The sequence below is a fragment of the Stegostoma tigrinum genome, chromosome 21 (assembly GCF_030684315.1).
Source record: "Stegostoma tigrinum isolate sSteTig4 chromosome 21, sSteTig4.hap1, whole genome shotgun sequence".
Lineage (NCBI taxonomy): Eukaryota > Metazoa > Chordata > Chondrichthyes > Orectolobiformes > Stegostomatidae > Stegostoma > Stegostoma tigrinum.
The window spans coordinates 9603104-9622117 of NC_081374.1; the positions used below are offsets into that span (position 1 = coordinate 9603104).

General features: G+C 43.6%; 1 protein-coding gene across 3 annotated transcripts in view; it reads left to right on the forward strand.

Annotated features, from left to right (window-relative positions):
* Positions 1 to 10833, forward strand: part of LOC125462621 (leucine-rich repeat neuronal protein 2-like) — a 202257-nt gene extending 191424 nt beyond the window's left edge. For all 3 annotated transcript variants that reach the window (XM_048552834.2, XM_048552835.2, XM_059653331.1), the window contains one exon: positions 6783 to 10833. In XM_048552834.2, the coding sequence (XP_048408791.1) occupies positions 7095 to 9233 (2139 nt within the window). In that variant the 5' untranslated portion in view covers positions 6783 to 7094 and the 3' untranslated portion in view covers positions 9234 to 10833. The remainder of the gene's footprint in view (positions 1 to 6782) is intronic.
* The last annotated feature ends 8181 nt before the right edge of the window (positions 10834 to 19014 follow it).

Below are 19014 nucleotides of genomic sequence, written 5' to 3' on the forward strand. Positions count from 1 at the left end.
GTAGCAAAACATAGCACACATTTGGCTTTTACTCTGAATGCACCAATGTTTGGAGTATGGTCTGATAATTCCTGGCCTTAATCATTGAGTAGAATCTGAAAGGATTAAAACAATTTCTCCAGTATCCAATTTAAAGCTAGATTTGTTTCAAATTACCCAAATCTCTGTACGCCAAAATTGATACGAACTCTACAGTGTGGAAACAGGCCATTTGGCCCACTGGGTACACACTAACCAAGCCTCTGAAGAGCATCTCACTCAGACCCATCCCCCTATCCCTGCATTTCCCATGGCTAACCCACCAAGCCCACAAATCCCTGAACACCATGAGCAATTTAGCATGAGCCAATCTACCCTAACCTGCACATCTTTGGATTGCGAGAGGAAACAAGAGCACCCAGCAGAAAGACACACAGACAATGTGCAAACTCCACACACTCAGTCACCTGAGGGTAGAATTGAACCCAGGTCCCTGGTACTGTACACAGCAGTGCTAATCACTGAGCCACTTTCTCCAGCTTCTGCACAGGCTTTCTCATATCACAGTATATTGCCTAAATACCCTCGCATCACTCACCATCTCCTATCACATGACATTTTTTTTTTCCCCCACCTCTGGGTTTGAATTGCTGAGCTAACCTGGTGTTTCACTGTCACTGACTTCACTTCAGGTTGCTACTGTCTGCCTCTGTTCTGTGAGTCTGTAATACTGAGAGATCTACCTTCCTGTGAGACAGTGGCAGCAGGCTTTATTGAACAAAAGTATAAACAGAGGATGGAAAGAGAGGACATCTTACTTGGACGCCTGGGACCCTATTCTTGAGTTCCTTATGATCCAACATCGCTATGACAGAGATCCCTTCACACATGCTCAGTAGCTATGGCCTGAGTATAGGTACAACTCCCTTTAGTCTCTAATGCTGCTGATAGGGAGAGATGAAGTGAAGAGGAAGGGGGCCTTGAATGTCACAAGGACCACATAGAACAGTTAGGCTGCACTTAGATTCAATATAATCCTGTGCAATTTGACATATGAATTGAATGCACCGTCAAACCTCTAGCCATTTAAGAAAAATAATCACTTTGACACTATAAACACAGCCAGCACTCCATCTATTCACCATTAGCGTCTAGCATTGAAGCCTCCAGTCCCATGACAATCACAGTGCATCTTATGCTGAGCATTAAGGCTGATATTCCCTTGAAGTGCTGTGTCTGTGCCTGAGCACAGCCACTCCGAGATTCCTTGCAAAGTCAGCACACTGACTGAGGCATTGACCTTCAGTTCCAGAAGGACCTCGAAGGCCCAGGCAGTGGAAAGAAAACTAGCTGACTTCACATTATTGTGCCTGGTGCAGATGTGTGTAGTGTCTACGAAATAGTAGCCCTTACAACATTGCATTGGAACCTTCCTGATGGCTCCCCAGATATTGAAATGCATCTCTGTCTCAGTTTGCAGGTGATGTTTTCATAATGAGAATGGAGCCTTACTCCCCACCAACCCTTCCAGATCTACCAAAGATACTTTAAATGGGACTAAAGGAGCAGGCCATTCAGCCCCTTGAGTCCTCTCAGCCATTCAGTGCAGGCACTGCTGATCTGATTGTGGTCTCAACTCCAATTCGTGTCTGAACCCTACAATTTTTTTTTTAAATTCCACCAGCTGCTGTGGTGGAATTGAAAGTGATGCCCCTTTAAGATCTGTAGATGTATAAGCAATCTTGATACCAGAGAAAGCTTTGCATAGCTATGGCACATTTCATGACCTCTGGACTTCCCAAATCACTTCATGGCACGATTGTAATGTAAGAAACCTGGCAGCAAATTTACACACAGCAAGTTGATACAGACGATCTGTCTTTTGTAGTTAGGTGATGAATATAGAGCATCAGACAGAGCTCTCAAGAACGATATTGAAAATAAAAGAGATTTTCTGAGCCCTTCTAGAATACTGTGTCCAGTTCTGATCACCCTGTTGTAGGAAGGATATTATTAAGCTAGAGAGGTTTAGAAGAGATTTACCAGGATGTTGCTGGGCTTGGTGGGTTTGAGTTATAAGGAGAGACTGGATGAGTTGGAATTTCTTTCACTGGAACATAGGAGGTTGAGGGTGACCTTATAGAGGTTTCTAAAATCATGAGAACTATAGACAAGGTGAATGATAGGTGTCTTTTCCCTAGCGTGGGGAATTTCAACACTATTTTTAAGGTGAGAGGAGAAAGATTTAAAGAAGACAGAAGGGCAATTTTATTTACATAGTGTAGGTTCATGTGTGAAGTGAACATCAAGAGAAAGTAGTGGATATGATTACAGTTACAATGTCTAAAAAACATTTAGATAAGTACATGAATAAGAAATGTTTAGAGGGATATGGACCAAACGCAGGCAAGTGGGTGTAGTTTAGTTTGGGATTATGGTTGGCATTTTCTAGTTGGACTGAAAGGCCGGTTTCCAAACTGTTTGACTTTATGGCTCTATGAAAAATGGGTAAAAAAGAAAGATTTGTATCTATATAATATTGTTCACAATGTTCCAAATTGCTTTACAACCAAAGGACTTTTTGAAGCATAGTCACTATTGTAGGACACGTGGCAGCCAATTTACGTGCAGTGAGCTGCAACACGTTTATGGCCAGTTAACCCATTCATTATAAAAACCAAAAGACCCGTGGATGCTATAAATCAGAGACAAAAATAAAAATTGCTGGAAAAGACTCAGCAGCACCTCTGGAAAGAAATCAGAGTTAATGTTTCAGGTCGAGTGAGGAAGGATCACTCAACCTGAAACATTAAGTCTGATTTCTCTCCAGAGATGCTGCCAGACCTGCTGAGTTATGCCAGCAACTTCTGTTTCTGTCTCTAACTCACGCATTGTGATGTTGATTGAGGTAGCTATTGGCCAGGACACCAGAGATAATTCTTGTGTCCTTCTTTAAAATATCACCATTGGATCTTTCAAAATCAACTTGACAAGCATCAATTTGAGATCTAATTTGAGAGAAAGCACTCTCAACAGTGATGCACTGCCACGGCACTGCACAGGTATTCCAGTCTAGATTTTTGAACTCAAACCTATGGAATGAGACTTCTGTCCACATGAGAGGATCTAGCACTGGGGAACATCGTTTCATGGTATGGTGTTGCTCATCTAAAATGGGAATGAGGAGAAATTAAATCTGAGAGGATTATTAGTGTTTGGAATTCACTCCTCCAGTGAATACTGGGGGCTGAGCCATTGAATATATTCAAGGCTGAGCTCGACAGATTTTTGTTTGACATGGGAAGAAATAATTGGAGGGTCAAGGCCGGAAATTGGAGTTAAGGCAACACCAGATCAACCATGGATAAAGGCAAAATGCTGTAGGTGCTGGGAATCTGAAACAAGCACAAAGAATGCTCAAGAAATTCAGCAGATCTGGCAGCATCTATGGGAAGAGTGATACCAGAGTTGAAATGTTAACTCTTTCTCTCTCCACAGATGCTGCCAGACCTGCTGAGTTTCTCCAGCATTCTATGTGTATATTTCAGATCAGGCATGATTTTATTGACTGACAAAGCAGGCTCACCTCCTGCTCCTATGTCCTATGTACTTATATCTCACATGAGAGGGCACAAGGACAATTGAGGGTACTTGTGACTGAGTGTTGGCTAAAGAAACACCATCAATTAGCTCATTTGAATTGCCCGTTGTTCATAGTGGCTACTTTGTTGTAATGGATGCGCAGATACTGGAGCGGTCCATTTTAAATGACCTATATCTGAAGGGTAAGGCTTGTGATGGCAAGAGGCAAGAAACGTTTGCACGACACAAATGCAAGGCAATTACCATCTCCAATAAGAGGCAATCTATTCACCACCCCTTGACATTTCATTGAGTTCTCCACTAGCGATATCTGGGGGCTACCATTGACCAGAGACTCAACTGGACTCACCACATAAACACAGTGACTGCAAGAGTAGGTCAGAGGCTGGGAATACTTCACTAGACGCTGAATAATTCGCCTCCTTGTTTCCAAAACCTTGTTCGTTATCGACAAGGCACAAGTCAGGAGTGTGATGGAATACTCCCCACTTGCCGAGATGGGTGCAGCTCCAACAACACTCAGGAAGCTTGACACTGTCCAGGACAAAGCAGCCATTTGATTGGCACTACATCCACAAGCATCCACTCACTCCCTATCTGATGTCCAGTAGCAGCAAGATGCATTGCAGAAATTCATCATAGGTCCTTAGACAGCACCTTCCAAACCCACAATCACTTCCATGTTGAAGGACAAGAGCAGCAGGAACATGGGAACACTATAGCCTGCAGGTTTCCCTCCAAGCTACTCACCTTCCTGACTTGGAAATATCTCACTGTCCCTTCACTGTTGTTGGGTCAAAATGCTGGAATTCCCTCTCTAATGGCATTGTGGGTCAACCAACAGCACATGGACTGCATCAGTTCAAGAAAGTCGCTCACCATCACCTCCTCTAGGAGAAATTTGGGATGGGCAATTAAATGCTGGCCCAACCAATAATGCCCATGCCCCACAAATGGAGAAGTTTAAAAAGTGTGGAGCTGGATGAACACAGCAGGCCAAGCAGCATCTCAGGAGCTCAACTCCACACTTTGTTATCTTGGATTCTCCAGCATCTGCAGTTCCCATTATCACTGATACAAGTTTAAAAAGTAATTCCGAACACATGAAGAATCATATATTTAGGCGAGACAGAGGCTTAAGGGACATTGGAGGTTCCACCTTGAGTAGTCACAGATTGGCAGCCTCTCTTCTAAACACTGAGATTTACTGCATGTGGTATAAGGCATGTCTCATTGGGAGTATTACTCTGCTGAATCTATGCCTCATGATTGACAAGAACATAAGTGACTGTGATGGGAAATGAAACCCTTACAGGATATAAGGACAGACCCAGTAAATGCCCTTCTATTTTCATGGTACAAGAACAGGCTTGAGGGAGTTATAGGACGTGTCAATTGTAAACTATGTGACACCTCTCCCATATTCAGAAACAATCACAGGGCCGTAATCCCAGATGATGACAAGACTTGATGGAATTTAAATATCAAAAGGCAGAGAATTCAAGTGCAGTAGCAAAGACTGGATAGACATAATCAGTGGAAAAATCAAAATGAAACCTCCTCTGTAATTATAGTGGGCAGATATTGAGCTTACATTGCAGGACTTGTTCTACTGATGATTCTATGAATTATATAATAATACAGCACAGAAGATGACCGCTCAGCTCCTTCGGTCTATTTACTTTGCTTCCAGTAACTAACGTCCTCACGCTTTTAGAAATATGTTGCTTCCTGATGTCTGTCAGTGCCCTGTTGGCTGTAGGACATCTGATTTGAGTGGTGTGTTGTGAGGCACCACTCAGAAGGCTGACAGAGAACCCATTCATGGAAAGCGTGGACCATGTCACTAGCAGTGATATTGGCTTCCACACCCACCAGGGAGGGAAAGAGTGACTTGAATCAGCGGCTGAGCAGGAAGGAATTACAGAATTATTACAATGCAGGTGGAGGCCATTCAGCCCATTGCACCTACACTGGCTGTATTACCTAGTGCCAATCTCCTGTCTTTCTCCCCATATCCCTGCACATAATTTCTATCCAAACAATCACCCAATGCTCTCTTCAATGCCTGAAGAAGACCACATGCATCTGGAATATTAATGCCTGGGAGATTTTTCATACACCCCTATTTGGTAACATGAATAGGATGGAAAACCTATTCCCCTGCGTACCACTTCGTAGTGTAGTGGGAAGTTAAAAGTCCCTGCCCCAACATGCTGATCAGGCTCAGGGTCAGGTAGAAATAAAAAATGGATAAGTTTTTGATTGTCAAGGGTATGAACAATTATCAAATGAAGGTGACCAAATGAAGATAGGATACAGGTCAGTCATTAAACAAGTGAATGATGCAGCAGGTTCAAGGGGAAGAATGGCCACCTCTGTTCCTATAGTCCTTACGTCAATGAGATTTTCTTAACAGTGAAGTTACAAGAATGGCATTTCCTGGTACTATTTTCCTGTTGGCGAGGTTCATAACAAAATGCAAAATATAGTAGTCGGGCCTTTATTTATAGTTCATTCAAGGGATGTGTGTGTTGTTGTATGGGCCAGCATACATTGCTCATCCCTAATCGCCCTAAAGAAGATGGTGATGAGCCACCTTGCTGAACTGTTGTAATCTTCATGATGCCAGGACAGCCACAATGTCATTAGGAAGAGAGTTCCAAAATAACTGAAAGATGGAAGTATGTTTCCAATTGGATGGTGAGGGGCTCGGAGGGGAACTTGCAGGTGGTGGTGTTCCCATGTATTCAGTACCCTTATCCTTCTAAGTGGAAGTGATTGCAGATTTTAATTGTGGCAGCTAAGGAGTCTTAGTGAATTCCTACAGTGCATCTTGGAGATGATATATACTGTTGCTCCTAAATGTTGGTGATGGAGGGAGTCAATGTTTTAGCTGATGGATGAGGTGCTGATCAAGTGGGCCAATTTGTCCCAGAGGGTCTCTTTAAAATGGTCCCAAAGTTCACACTCCTTTTCAGGTAGGAAGTCACATCTTCCAAAAATCTAAAAACATGGGTTGTTAGTTATTATTTCTTCAGAGAGTTGTATTAGTCGCCCCACTGAGGACTGAGTATTCATTGCTAATATTCCGTCTGTTTATTTCTTAATCCTTGCATGTATCATATAGTTGGCATTTTAGCAAGCAGTGAACCTTTTCCAAAAGCAGTTCTCTAACAGCGTCTATTATTCTGTTGCAGGATCAGGCCTCGGAGGCAAGTACCGATCACTTAGGCACAGGCAAACTGCTTTCTTCAAATGCTGAATGAAGCAAAATTGACAATCACTGCCAGAAATCCTCAACTAATGGAGTGAGATGCCATTTGCCTGTGAAGTGTGGATGACATGCTAAAGCTGGAATAACCTCTGGCTCTAGTTCCGTTGCTTACTGCACACGTTAAAATGCCCTCTTGACATTTAAGACATCTGCATTTGGATATCCTGTATTATATTACACAAATAGTACCTTAAAGGACTCTCAAACATTAGCAGTTTCATAATTGGGAAGAAAAATGTTTCTGAACCAGTACATGTTTATCAGTTTGGCAGCTGTTACATTAACTGAAGCGATCCCTTGGCGTGTCAAATGTCCAGATGCATGTGTTTGTGAAGTTAAGCCTTGGTTCACACCAAGGTCTATGTACAGGGAGGCTCCAACAGTGGACTGCAATGATTTTTTAATGACTCAAGTTCCTACGAATCTGCCTGAAGAAACACAGACATTATTACTGCAGAGTAATAGAATTGCTAGAATTGAGCCAGAAGAGCTAGAATACCTGGTGAACCTGACGGAGCTGGATCTGTCCCAGAACAGTTTCTCCAGGATTGAAGACTTCAGCTTGAAGAACATGTTCAATCTCCTCGTCCTCCATTTGGAAGAGAACCAGTTGACCAAACTGTCAGATGATGGCTTCTCCACTCTCACCAACCTTCAAGAGCTATACTTGAACCACAACCAGCTAAGCAGCATCTCCCCCAGGGCATTCTCTGGTCTTGAAAACCTCCTTCGGCTCCATTTGAACTCCAACAAGCTGAGGACCATTGGAAGGGAATGGTTTGAGCCGATTCCCAGTCTGGAAATCCTCACAATAGGAGAGAATGCAGTAGAAACGATCCAGAACATGAACTTTAAGCCTCTTGTCAATCTAAGAAGTCTCGTATTGAGTGGAATGAGCCTAAAGGAAATTTCGGATCATGCCCTCGAGGGGCTGGAGAATTTAGAAAGCATTTCTTTTTATGATAACAAATTGCCTAAGGTTCCAAAGATGGCTCTCCGGAAAGTTCCAGATCTTAAGTTTTTGGATTTGAATAAGAATCCAATCGAAAGGATCCAGCAGGGTGATTTCACCGATATGCTTCATCTCAAAGAGTTGGGCATTAACAACATGGAGGAGTTAATCTCCATCGACAAGTTTGCTCTGGACAACCTCCCAGAGTTGACCAAACTGGAGGTGACCAACAACCCGAAACTTTCCTACATTCACCCGAGTGCGTTTCGCCTCATTCCTCAAATGGAAACTCTCATGCTCAACAATAATGCTCTGAGTGCCTTATACAGAAAGACAATTGAGTCCCTTTCCAAACTCCAGGAGATTAGCATTCACAGCAACCCCATCCGATGTGACTGCGTCATTCGCTGGGTGAACACCAACGAAAACCGCATTCGCTTCATCGAGCCGCAGTCAACTTTCTGCGTGGACCCTCCAGAGTTCAAAAGTCAAAACCTGAGAGATGTTCCATTCAGAGAGATGACAGACCGATGCCTCCCTCTCATCTCTGCTGAAGCATTCCCCTCGCATCTTGACGCCGCAGTCTCGGACTCACTTTCCCTCCACTGTCGGGCTTTCGCTGAGCCGGACCCTGAGATTTATTGGGTCACGCCATCCGGTGATAGGCTTCAGGCCTACAGCATATCAGACAAGTACAGAGTGCAGCCCGAAGGGACACTGGAGATATTCAACCTCACAGTCCATGAAGCTGGGCTCTATGCTTGCGTGGCCCACAATCTGGTTGGCGCAGACACAAAAAGTGTGACCATCAGAGTGAACGGATTCTATCCGGGAGGTAATGAGAGCATTCAACTGTATGCACAAGAAGTGGGGTCACACCATGTCCTGTTGTCATGGATTATCACCTCGAATATAATAGCATCAAATGTCACATGGTCACATACAATGAGCAACAGCAGCTTGAATTCTCTGTTCACCGCCAGGGTTCCAGCAGGTGTACACAGGTATAATCTGACTCACCTGGAACCATTCACTGAATATGCGTTATGTGTGCATGCATCCTACATCCAGCTCCATAATAAGATATCCTGCATCAGGATCAGGACCAAAGAAGCCAACTTAGCCTCTGGCACCAGCGAGATAAGAGTACAGTTTCTCATCACCTTGACTGTCTGTGCCCTGTTTGTGGCGTCGAGTGTCTTGTCCTTTCGTGGGCTCATGTCTACAGGGCAGAGGGTGGAGGTGAAGCCGAGCTCTTTGGCGATGTGTGTGCAAAAGGACTCTCTGGTGTCATTGAGCGGGATTTACCCTCCTTTCGTCAAGCACTGGGAGGCGGCTAACACCCCAGGGAAAACGATAGTGGTGGAGGTTCAGTCCACCCCTCTGGGACGCTCTCATGCTGGTTGTTGTGAGGCGAACTGAAACAATCTGATTGTGAGAAAGGCACCACGAGCCAAGACAACCATAAACAGGCCCTGCTATCATTGTCCAGACAAACAGGCAAACTGGATCAAGAAAGCGAATTACCGCACAAATAATAGTTAAAAAAGGGGGAATGTGGATCCTGTTGAGTTCTTTTAGATGGTAACAGTGAGAGGGTAACAGTTCTTGTAGCGGTAAACCCCGTCCTGGTAGAAAACTCTCTTCTCTGTCCAACTGATGTCCATGTGTTTGTTCTGTACTGGTTATGAACTCTGTTTATGAGAGACATATATAGGAATTTGAGAAAGATTAAAACAAAAAAATGGGATCTTGCTGTTCAGAAATGTATCCAATCTCTTATGTAAAACATTTGTGACCATGTTGACAAAGAATCTGCTGTCTTTTTTTTCCAGCCAGGCCACCTGAAGATCTGAATGGAAACTCTGAGCCGGTTTACAACACTTTTATACAGGAAAGTATGCGCATATTTTTCTAGGTTCAGATAGTGATGCCACACTCTTGTGTTTGACCCTTTCCCTCCCTCCCTCCCTCCGCATTTTCCCACTGCTCCCGGAGCTGGATGATGCGGCCCCTTTAAGCACCGCAAAGGGATTTTTGCAGTTTTCAGGCGATGTGAGTCTTTTCTATCACTGCACCATTGACCAAACTAATTTTCTGTAGATTTCCTGTAACGCTGACCATTACTGGGTGAAAATAAAACAACAAGCAGAAACACAAAGGGCTCGCAGAGCATTTCTTTATTTTTGATTGCAGTGTTTTCTGAATAAATAACAGCGAGAAAGAAAGTTGCCAGTAAAGCTTGTCCCAACGTTTTCTTTCCAAACTTGCCCATCTGTTACATTCAGGACAAGATGGTCCCCTTGTCTATTTGGTCACTGAAACTATTCATCAACTGGAATAATTAAGTCTGAGGGAGGAAATGCTGAGTGCATTTAGTTCTTTTATGTGGAGAAAATTTGGGGCAATGTTAACTGAATTAATGGGATAAAGTGCAATGCAGCTTTTAGATACTTCCTGATTTTGCTCTAACCACAGTCCTGCAGACTAAACACCAACAAGTAATGTTAACATTACCCTTTTGTTATTTTCCATTTTATCATTCCATTTTCCAAAAATTTGGGTATAATCCTTGACAACAGGCAAACGCACATCCTCGTGTCAATAGTGTGCTTTCCTTCAAAGCACAAGGATTCACCAGCTGTTCCACCTTGGGGGGTGACACAGCCAAGTAAAATTCACTATCATGTACGATGATTTCCCACAAGAGAAAGGGGGTGTGTAGGTGGATGTACTGGTCATTTATCAGGAGCAATTGCACCAGCAGTTCTCTCTTCATCGAGCCTACAGGTATAAAGAAAATTGTTGTGCATTTCTCTAGCTAAAATTTGATAAGCCACCACAGCAACAACCTGCATTTATATAGCTGTTTCCACCAAATACGGGGAGCTGCTGGACAAAAGTCTTAAAATTTGGTCCTACAATCATAAATAAAATTTGCAAAAACTAATCGCTGTTTCCTCATGCAATCTGCATTGGCTGTCCAACTTGGGAAGTTAGAGTGATATTTGCCAAATGCTGGCAAATGGGACTAGATTAATTTAAGATATCTGTTTAGCATGGATGAGTTGGCCTGAAGGGTTTGTTTCCATGCTGTACAGCTCTATGACTCTAAATCATTCAATCGAGTGAAACGTGACTGGTGTGAATAAACAGCTCAGTTGTCATTGGCTTCAAGGTTACTGTTGTTTCTGAATGTTTTGATACATAGACCGCGTCTGAATGCACATTGTAGAGGCAGAAACACTTGGCTGAAGAGATTTCAAACAGCATCTTAAAAGAAGAGGTAAAGACACAGAGGAGTTATAAAGGAATTCCAGTATACAGTGACTAGGCAGCTGACAGCAAAGCTGCCAATGGTGGGGCAATGGGACCTTAGGGATGCTCAAGAGGCTAGAATTGGAGGACTGCAGAGCTCTTGGAGGATTCCAGGACTCAAGGAATTTACAGAAACAGACCAGGAACAATCCTTTTACTAACTAAGCCATGGGCTGAGAGTCAGAAGTCACACAATACTGCATTGTAGTCCAACACGTTTTTTTTTAAGTCAAAAGCTTTCAGAGCACTGCTTCTCCATCAGGTGAAGTCATTTCATTTGATGAAGGAACAAATCTCTGAAAGCTTGTGACTCCAAAAAGACCTGTTTGACTATAACCTGTTATGTGATCTCTGACTTTGTCCACCTCAGTTCAACATCGGCCCTTCCACATTTAGGGCAGAGAGAACAAGTTCTAATGTAATTTAAATCCCAAGAGAGCTATTGGAAGTTGTGTAGATTTTTAATGCCTTCCCTTCAGTATCATAGGCCTGAAACATGGAAGAGAATTTAGAGAATTTAGAGAATGATACTGGGATTGAAATTTGGTGGCTCACCTCACTGAACCGATATATTTTTGAGAGGAAAGTAATCCAAAAGGAGCTTATTCCAAGTTATGAAAATAATTAGGGGCATGGCGAACGTTAGAACAAAGCATTAGGCTTTGGTCAGAAAATCTGGGAACATCAATCTGAGTTTAAAAATAAACAGAACTTGGGCATTGGATTAAAAACAAAACAAAACGCAGAAAAAACTGAGAGCACTCAGCAGTTCAGCTAGCATTTATAGAGAACATGTAAGACCCTGAATCTTTCAGGATAGGCACTCAATCAGATGTGGATAATATTACAGAGGATCAAATTTTTAAAGACGGGGAAACACACCCATACCCACACATATGCCTACACGTGCATTAAACAACAAGTGTGCACATACCTGTTCTGTGGTCAGGCCAGGTCATGACACTATGTGGTCTGCAACAAAAGTGCAACACGGTGGCTCAGTGGCACTGCTGCATCACAGCACCAGGGACCGGGGTTTGATTCCAGCCTCGGGCAACTGTGTGGAATTTGCATATTCTCCCCCTGCGTTTCCTCTGGGTGCTCCAGTTTCCTCCAACACGCAGGTTAGGTGGGTTGTTCATGCTAAATTGCTCATAGGATCCAGGGATGTGAAGTCTATGTGGATTAGCCATGGGAAATGCAATGTTACAGGGATAGGGTCATGGGGTTGGTCTGGGTGTGCTGTTCTCAGGAGGGTTGATGTGGTCTTGATGGGTCAAATGGACCACTTTTGCACCATAGGGATTCTATGAAAAGCAAAAATTCTTAGAGAAACAGAACAGGTCTGGCAGCGTCTGTGGAGAGAAAGCATAGTTAATGTTACAGGCCCAGTGACTCTTTGTAAGAATACTGTGTGAGCTCCTGATGGTGAGGTGGTGATGTTTGCTGCCAGCATCCTCTTCACAAAACTACAGGACCTGCTTAGTTTAGTATGGTGGACGAAAGCCAATTCCACTTCCACTGGGAAGAGTGTCTTACGGTTACCCTGATTTGTAGATTGCACGTTCGTAACTAGTCATAGGCTACATTGATGCAATGGCCGTTGGTACACAGACTTACATGCAATAGAGATTGGGTGGAATTTTACAGGCCATCTCTGGAGCTGGGAGGTGGTCATGAATGGGCAAGAGGCAGCCATTCAGTCTCCCAACAGCGGTTTGAAGTTTTGCTGTGGCATTCCCAGAACCTTTCAGGTGAGTTGGCTTCCAACTGGGAACATGTGATGCACTCATTAGCATACCATGTCTCCTTCAATAGCAGAGCCTGCTCTTTCATGGGCACAACCTTATTAGCCAAAAGCGATAACATGTGTGTTCATCAACCCGTTTCTGTATGAGTTACGCACTAGGCAGGCTAGACTCCTTCCTCCATGCTCTACTCAGTACAAACTCTTTCATTTGTTTTTGCAAACACTTACAGAGCTGGAGGTAAAGCCTAACCAGGCCAACAACCTGCCCAAGTGAGGCAGCCAGCAAACCTGACCAGGGCTGGCAAATGAGACTGAACTCATAAGGAGGTTCAGCTTAAAAGGTCATGTTTTGTGGCTTGTCATAGAATCACCTAATTTTACAGTACTGAAGGATGGCATTTGACCCTGATAGTGCCAACGATTGTGAAAGTACACAATAGGATATAGATAGATTGGCAACTTGGGCACCAGAAATGGCAGATGGAGTTAAATCCAGACAAATGCGAAGTAATGCATTGTGAGGATAAACTGAGGTGTGAATTATATTGAAAATGGCAGAACTTTTAGGAACATTAACATTCAGACAGATCTGAGCATGCAGGTCCATATTTCCCTGAAAGTGGCAACACATGTAGCCAAGGTGATTAAGAAGGCATATGGAATGCTTGCCTTCATCACCCGAGGCATGGAGTACAGGAATTGGCAAAACATGTTGCAGCTATATAAAGCACTTGTTAGGATGCATTGGGAGTATTGTGTGTACCACATTACCAGAAGGACGTGGAAGCTTTGGAGAGAGTGCACAGAAGGTTCACCAGGATGTTGCCTGGTCTCGAGGGCATTGGCATTGAGGAAAGGTTAAAAAGACTAAGATTGTTTTCACTGGAAAGACAGTGGTTGTGAGGAGACCCAATAGAGGTCTGCAAAATTATGAGAGGCATAGATAGGGTGGATAGTCAGAGGCTTTTTTGCCGAGTTGAAGTTCCAATTACAAGGGGGCACAGGTTCAAGGTCAGAGGGGAATGGTTTAAGGGAGATGTGCGAGGGACGTTTTTCAGACAGAGAATGGTAGCAGCCTGGAATATACTGCCAGAAGAGATGGTGGAAGCGGGCACATTGAAGACATTTAAGAGGCACCTAGATTTGAACATAAATAGGGGGAGAATAGTGTCATACGGATCGAAAAATGGCAGGTTTATTTTTAGATTAATTAGGGCATGACAGTCAGCAATGGCTTGGAGGGCCGAAGGGCCTGTTCCTGCGCTGAAATGTTTCATTTGTGCATTTGCCCCATCATGTCTGTACTGGCTCTCAAAAGAGCTACCCGACTAATCTCATGCAGGCATTTGGTAAAAAGCTGACAGATGCTACATTGACCTAGTTGTGATGAAAAGTCAGTTATCCTGATACTGTGTGAGCTGTTAAGTGCTGTAGCTTCTTCTGAGTTTTAAAGCTTGAATCCTAGGCACGTGAGAGGCTGCAGCATGGTGATGCCAGTATGGCTACACTGGTAACTTCAGTGAAGTGATGAGCTCTGAATGCCTGAGACACCTGATACCTGGCACCCTAGCTCTTGTGTGGCAGCTTGCAGTGGCAATCCTATGCCAACTTATACTCATAGGTACCTTAAACATGGTGTGGATAATGGTAGCCCTGGCAGAGAGTGACAGACCATTCATCTTCCTGCAGCATGGGAGCTGGCTTCTCTTAAGCTGCCACAGGCTTCGATATCCACAGCCATCTCAGTCTTGGAGAGTTGGGATGGCATCTTGTTGCTATCCACAGGGAAAAGAGCTTCCCTTCTCTCCTGGGCAGACCTCAGAAGAACTTCAGTGGATGCCAGGGATAGGTGTGACAAAGGAGAAAGGAACAAGAGGATGAGTGATGCTCCTGAGTTACAGAGAGTGAGGCAATGTTTGGGTGACTTGAAGTTTCCAGCAGGACTCAGAACTTGCTGACCCAATAAAATACAGAGTTTTACGTTAGGTAGTCAGCTGATAAAAGCTTAAAATAGAAATTGCTGGCAAAGTTCCAGCAGCATCTGTGGAAAGAAAGGGAGTTCTGAGGAAGGGTCACTCGACTCGAAACACTAATGTTGATTTCTCTCCACAGATGCTGCCAGACCTGTTGAGCTTTTCCAGCAATTTCTATTTTTGTCTCTGATTAACAGCATCCACAGTTCTTTCAATTTTTACTTGATAAGAGTGTAATGCTGAGGGAAAACCCACCTCTCCCCCGAGTGGAGGCCTCTGCCAAAGTTAGGCCCACTTCCACATTCAGAAAAATTCCACTCATTGCCATAGAGACTTTGAGGGGTTGATAGTGATTCTCAATGTCTTGAATTTTTAATCTGCTTCGCTCACAAGTCCATGTGACAATCACTGTAGTTGGAGGTGCCTATGGCACTCTTTGGTATTAGCCCTTTCAGACTCATATACATTGCCCATACACACACCATCATATGTACACACCACACACACAGAATCTTGGCAAGGCAGACCCACCCATACTCGCAATCCATATTTAAACCTACCTAATCCACACACACCCAAATCTATCAACGCACACCGACCATACAATCACCCACAAACACACACTCATGCTTATACATCGCACAATAACAGGATTCTGGATCAACCTATAGCATGTGGACTGTAGCGGTTCAAAGAGGCAACTCACCACCACCATCTCAAGGGCAATTAGGGACGGCCATTAAAAAAAAGGCCAGCGAGAAATGTCCATGCCCCACAGTTGACTAAAAAAAATTAAGCACACAACTGCACAGAAACTGTACTAACACATCTACACACACTCATTGAGACACCCAAGCATATCCATGCACACTATCCTTACCAATATGTCTGACTAAAACACCCAGAATGCGCACACCTACACCTACAAACGCACGTAAGATAACACTTAACCATCGGAAAAATGCTGTTAAAATTGAAAGGGTTCAGAAAAGATTTACAAGGATGTTACCAGGGTTGGAGGGTTTGAGCTCGAAGGAGAGGCTGGGGCTATTTTCCCTGGAGCATCGGAGGCTGAGGGGCTGGCCTTATAGAAGTTTATGAAATCATGAGAGGCATGGAGAGGGTGAATAGCCAAGGTCTTTTCCCCAGGGTAGGGGAGTGCAAAACTAGAGGGCATAGGTTAAAGGTGAGAGGGGAAAGATTTAAAAAGGACTTAAGCGGCTACTTTTTCATGCAGAGGGTAGTGCGTGTATGGAATGAGCTGCTGGAGGAAGTGGTGGAGGCTGGTACAGATACAATATTTAAAAGGCATTTGGATGGATGCGTGAATGGGAAGGGTTTACAGGAATATGGGCCAAATGCTGCCAAACACAACAAAGGTAATTTAGGATATCTGGGCAGCATGGATGAGTTGAACGAAAGGGTCCGTTTCCATGTTGTACAGCTCTATGACTCTATTAAGCACACATGTACACACATACAGACCGTGACACAGGCAAAAACAGAATGGAATGTGAAGCTTTTAAGGAGAATGTTAACTAGCGGTGGGCTTATTAGCAGAATGCAGTTGAGGGCACAATGAGAGGAAAATCAAAGGAATAAAAGAAACAGGAAGATTTAAATTGGAAAATACCAGCAAACTGAAGAAAACTTGGAGCAGGAAGCACAAACAGGTAGGCCTGAAGTCCAACAGAAATTGGCTAGCTGCTGTGCATTGTTATCTCTAATCTCCCTCATCCCAAACCTTCTACTGACCCTCCCTTCTCTTCCACTTGCTCCTCTCCAACTCTCTCTACAACATAAAACCCATCTGTTTCCACCTCTCTCTTCAGTTCCAAAGATGACATACAGACTTGAAATGTTAATTTTCTTTGTCCCTCCACTGCCAGACCTGCTGAGTATCTCCAGCACTTTGTTTCTAGTTTGGATATCCTGCATCTATAGAACTTTACTTCTGCGGCAATTTTCTGGCGAAATGGTTCAAATCCGGACACAGCAGCTAGTGGAATTTAAAGTCACAGTTTATCTTGGATGTAAAGTTGTTCTTAGTAACAGTGATTATGATAACTATCATTGTTTGTTATAAAATAAACCTCATCTGGTTCACTAATGTCCATGGGAAGGAAACTGCCATCCATATCAGGTCTGGTCTGCATGTGACTTCAGACTCACAGCAATGTAGTTGACTCTAAACTGCTTCCTGAAATGACGTAGACAGCCAAACAATTAGGCAATTAGGAATGGGAAATCATTTGCCAGCAACTCCCACAAAAGAATAAAGACAATCAAAATTACAGGCATTTGCTAATTTCCTATTACTTAATCTGCTTGAACGTTCAACATTTGGTTCAGTTCTGAGGAGGGATCACTGGACCAGTAATGTTAGCTCTGCTTCCTCTTCGTAGATGCTGCCAGATCTGCCTAGCTTTATCAACAATTTCTGTTTTTATTTCTGATTTCCAGCATCTATTGTTCCTTCAGTTTTTATTTGGTTAAGTGGACTATACTAATGTTGGATGGTGGTGTTGGACTGGGGCGGACATAGTCAGAAACCACACAACACCGGCTTATAGTCCAAAAGGTTTATTTAAAATCACAAACTTTCTAGCACTGCTCCGTTGTCAGGTGAAGTGGAAGGACACACACAGAGGTGCAGAATACTTAGGCAGACTGATAATGGCAAGATAATTCCAGGTAATTAAGAGTGTCAACAGATAAGTACTAATAGTGTGAGCGGAGTGTCAATAGGTAGAATAACAATTCTTTGTAAGTGATCAAAAGTGTCAGATGGTGTGAGTAAAGTGTCAACAGCTGAATAACAAGTGAAGGGATGACCTATGAACAACATAATTAGGGCAGAGAGATAGTTAAATAAACCCAATAAAAACCGAAAGAACTGTGGATGCTGTAGATCAGGAACAAAAGCAAAGTTCTAGACCTGAAACGTTAACTCTGTTTTCTCCTCCACAGATGCTGCCAAGCCTGTTGAGCTTTTCCAGCGACTTTGTTTTTGTTCTTGAATTAAACAAACCTGTTGGTCTATAATCTGGTGTCATGTGACTTCTAACTTTGGCCCCTATAAGAGTTTGGCTTATTAAAGTCTTAGCTAATAACCTGCTCAAAAAAGAAAACATACTGCAGCCCCCCTGACAGATTCACATGTCTCTACCCCTAGACAACGTATGCACAGCAGAAGTTATCTTAATGACAGAGAGATAAGAGCTGGAGACATCAGAACAACACTGTCAGTGGGATTTCTTGTGTTAAAATCAGAGTGGTGAATGTGTCTGTTAAACCAGTTAGCAATAGAAAAGTTAGACCAGGCTTGTGGCCATTTACTTTGGTCACATCCTGCAGAATGTAGTTTTATTTGGTTTACTTCAGGCATTAACGTGCTTTCAGTTAAACTTGAGCTTTGTAACCTACATCAGAACTAGGAGCAGGAGTAAGCCACTCAGTCCCTTGAGCCTGCTGTGCCATTCATAGATGATCCAATAGTAACCTCAAACCCACAATCCCACCTAACCCGACAGCCTTTCACGCTCTTGCTCAAGAAGAAATCTATCCACCTCTTAGTTAAAATTATTGAAAGTCTGTGTCCACCACTGTTACAGGGAGGGAGTCCCAAAGCCTCATGACCCTGATTTGTCTCTTCGAGAGGTATTGCTCTCAATGGGTGGAATCCAGAGGAAAGGCTTGGCCAGCGGCCTTGTTGGTTGGCATGTGGCTTAGTGACCTTCCCTTGGAAGATGACATGGGTTGTGTCTCAATAGGTCACTAGCTGGCAGCTGAGATCCCTACCAACACCACATGACTCGGCCCATTCAACTGAGATTGACCAAACATTGGGGGAGCATGTTTAGCACTACAACCTCACCTGGGACCTGTGTTCGATTCCATCCTCAAGCGACTATCTGTGTGGAGTTTGCATATTATCCCCGTGTCTGCATGGATTTCCTCCTAGTGCTCCAGTTTCTTCCCATAGTGCAAAGATGTGCAGGTGAACCAGCCATGCTCAATTGCCCCATAGTGTCCAGGAATGTGCAGATTAGGGTGGATTGGCCATGGGAAGTGCAGGGTTACATAGAGAGGATAGGGAGGGTCTGGGTAAGATGTTCTTCAGAGAATCAGTATGGACAACATGGGCCAAATGGCCTGCTTC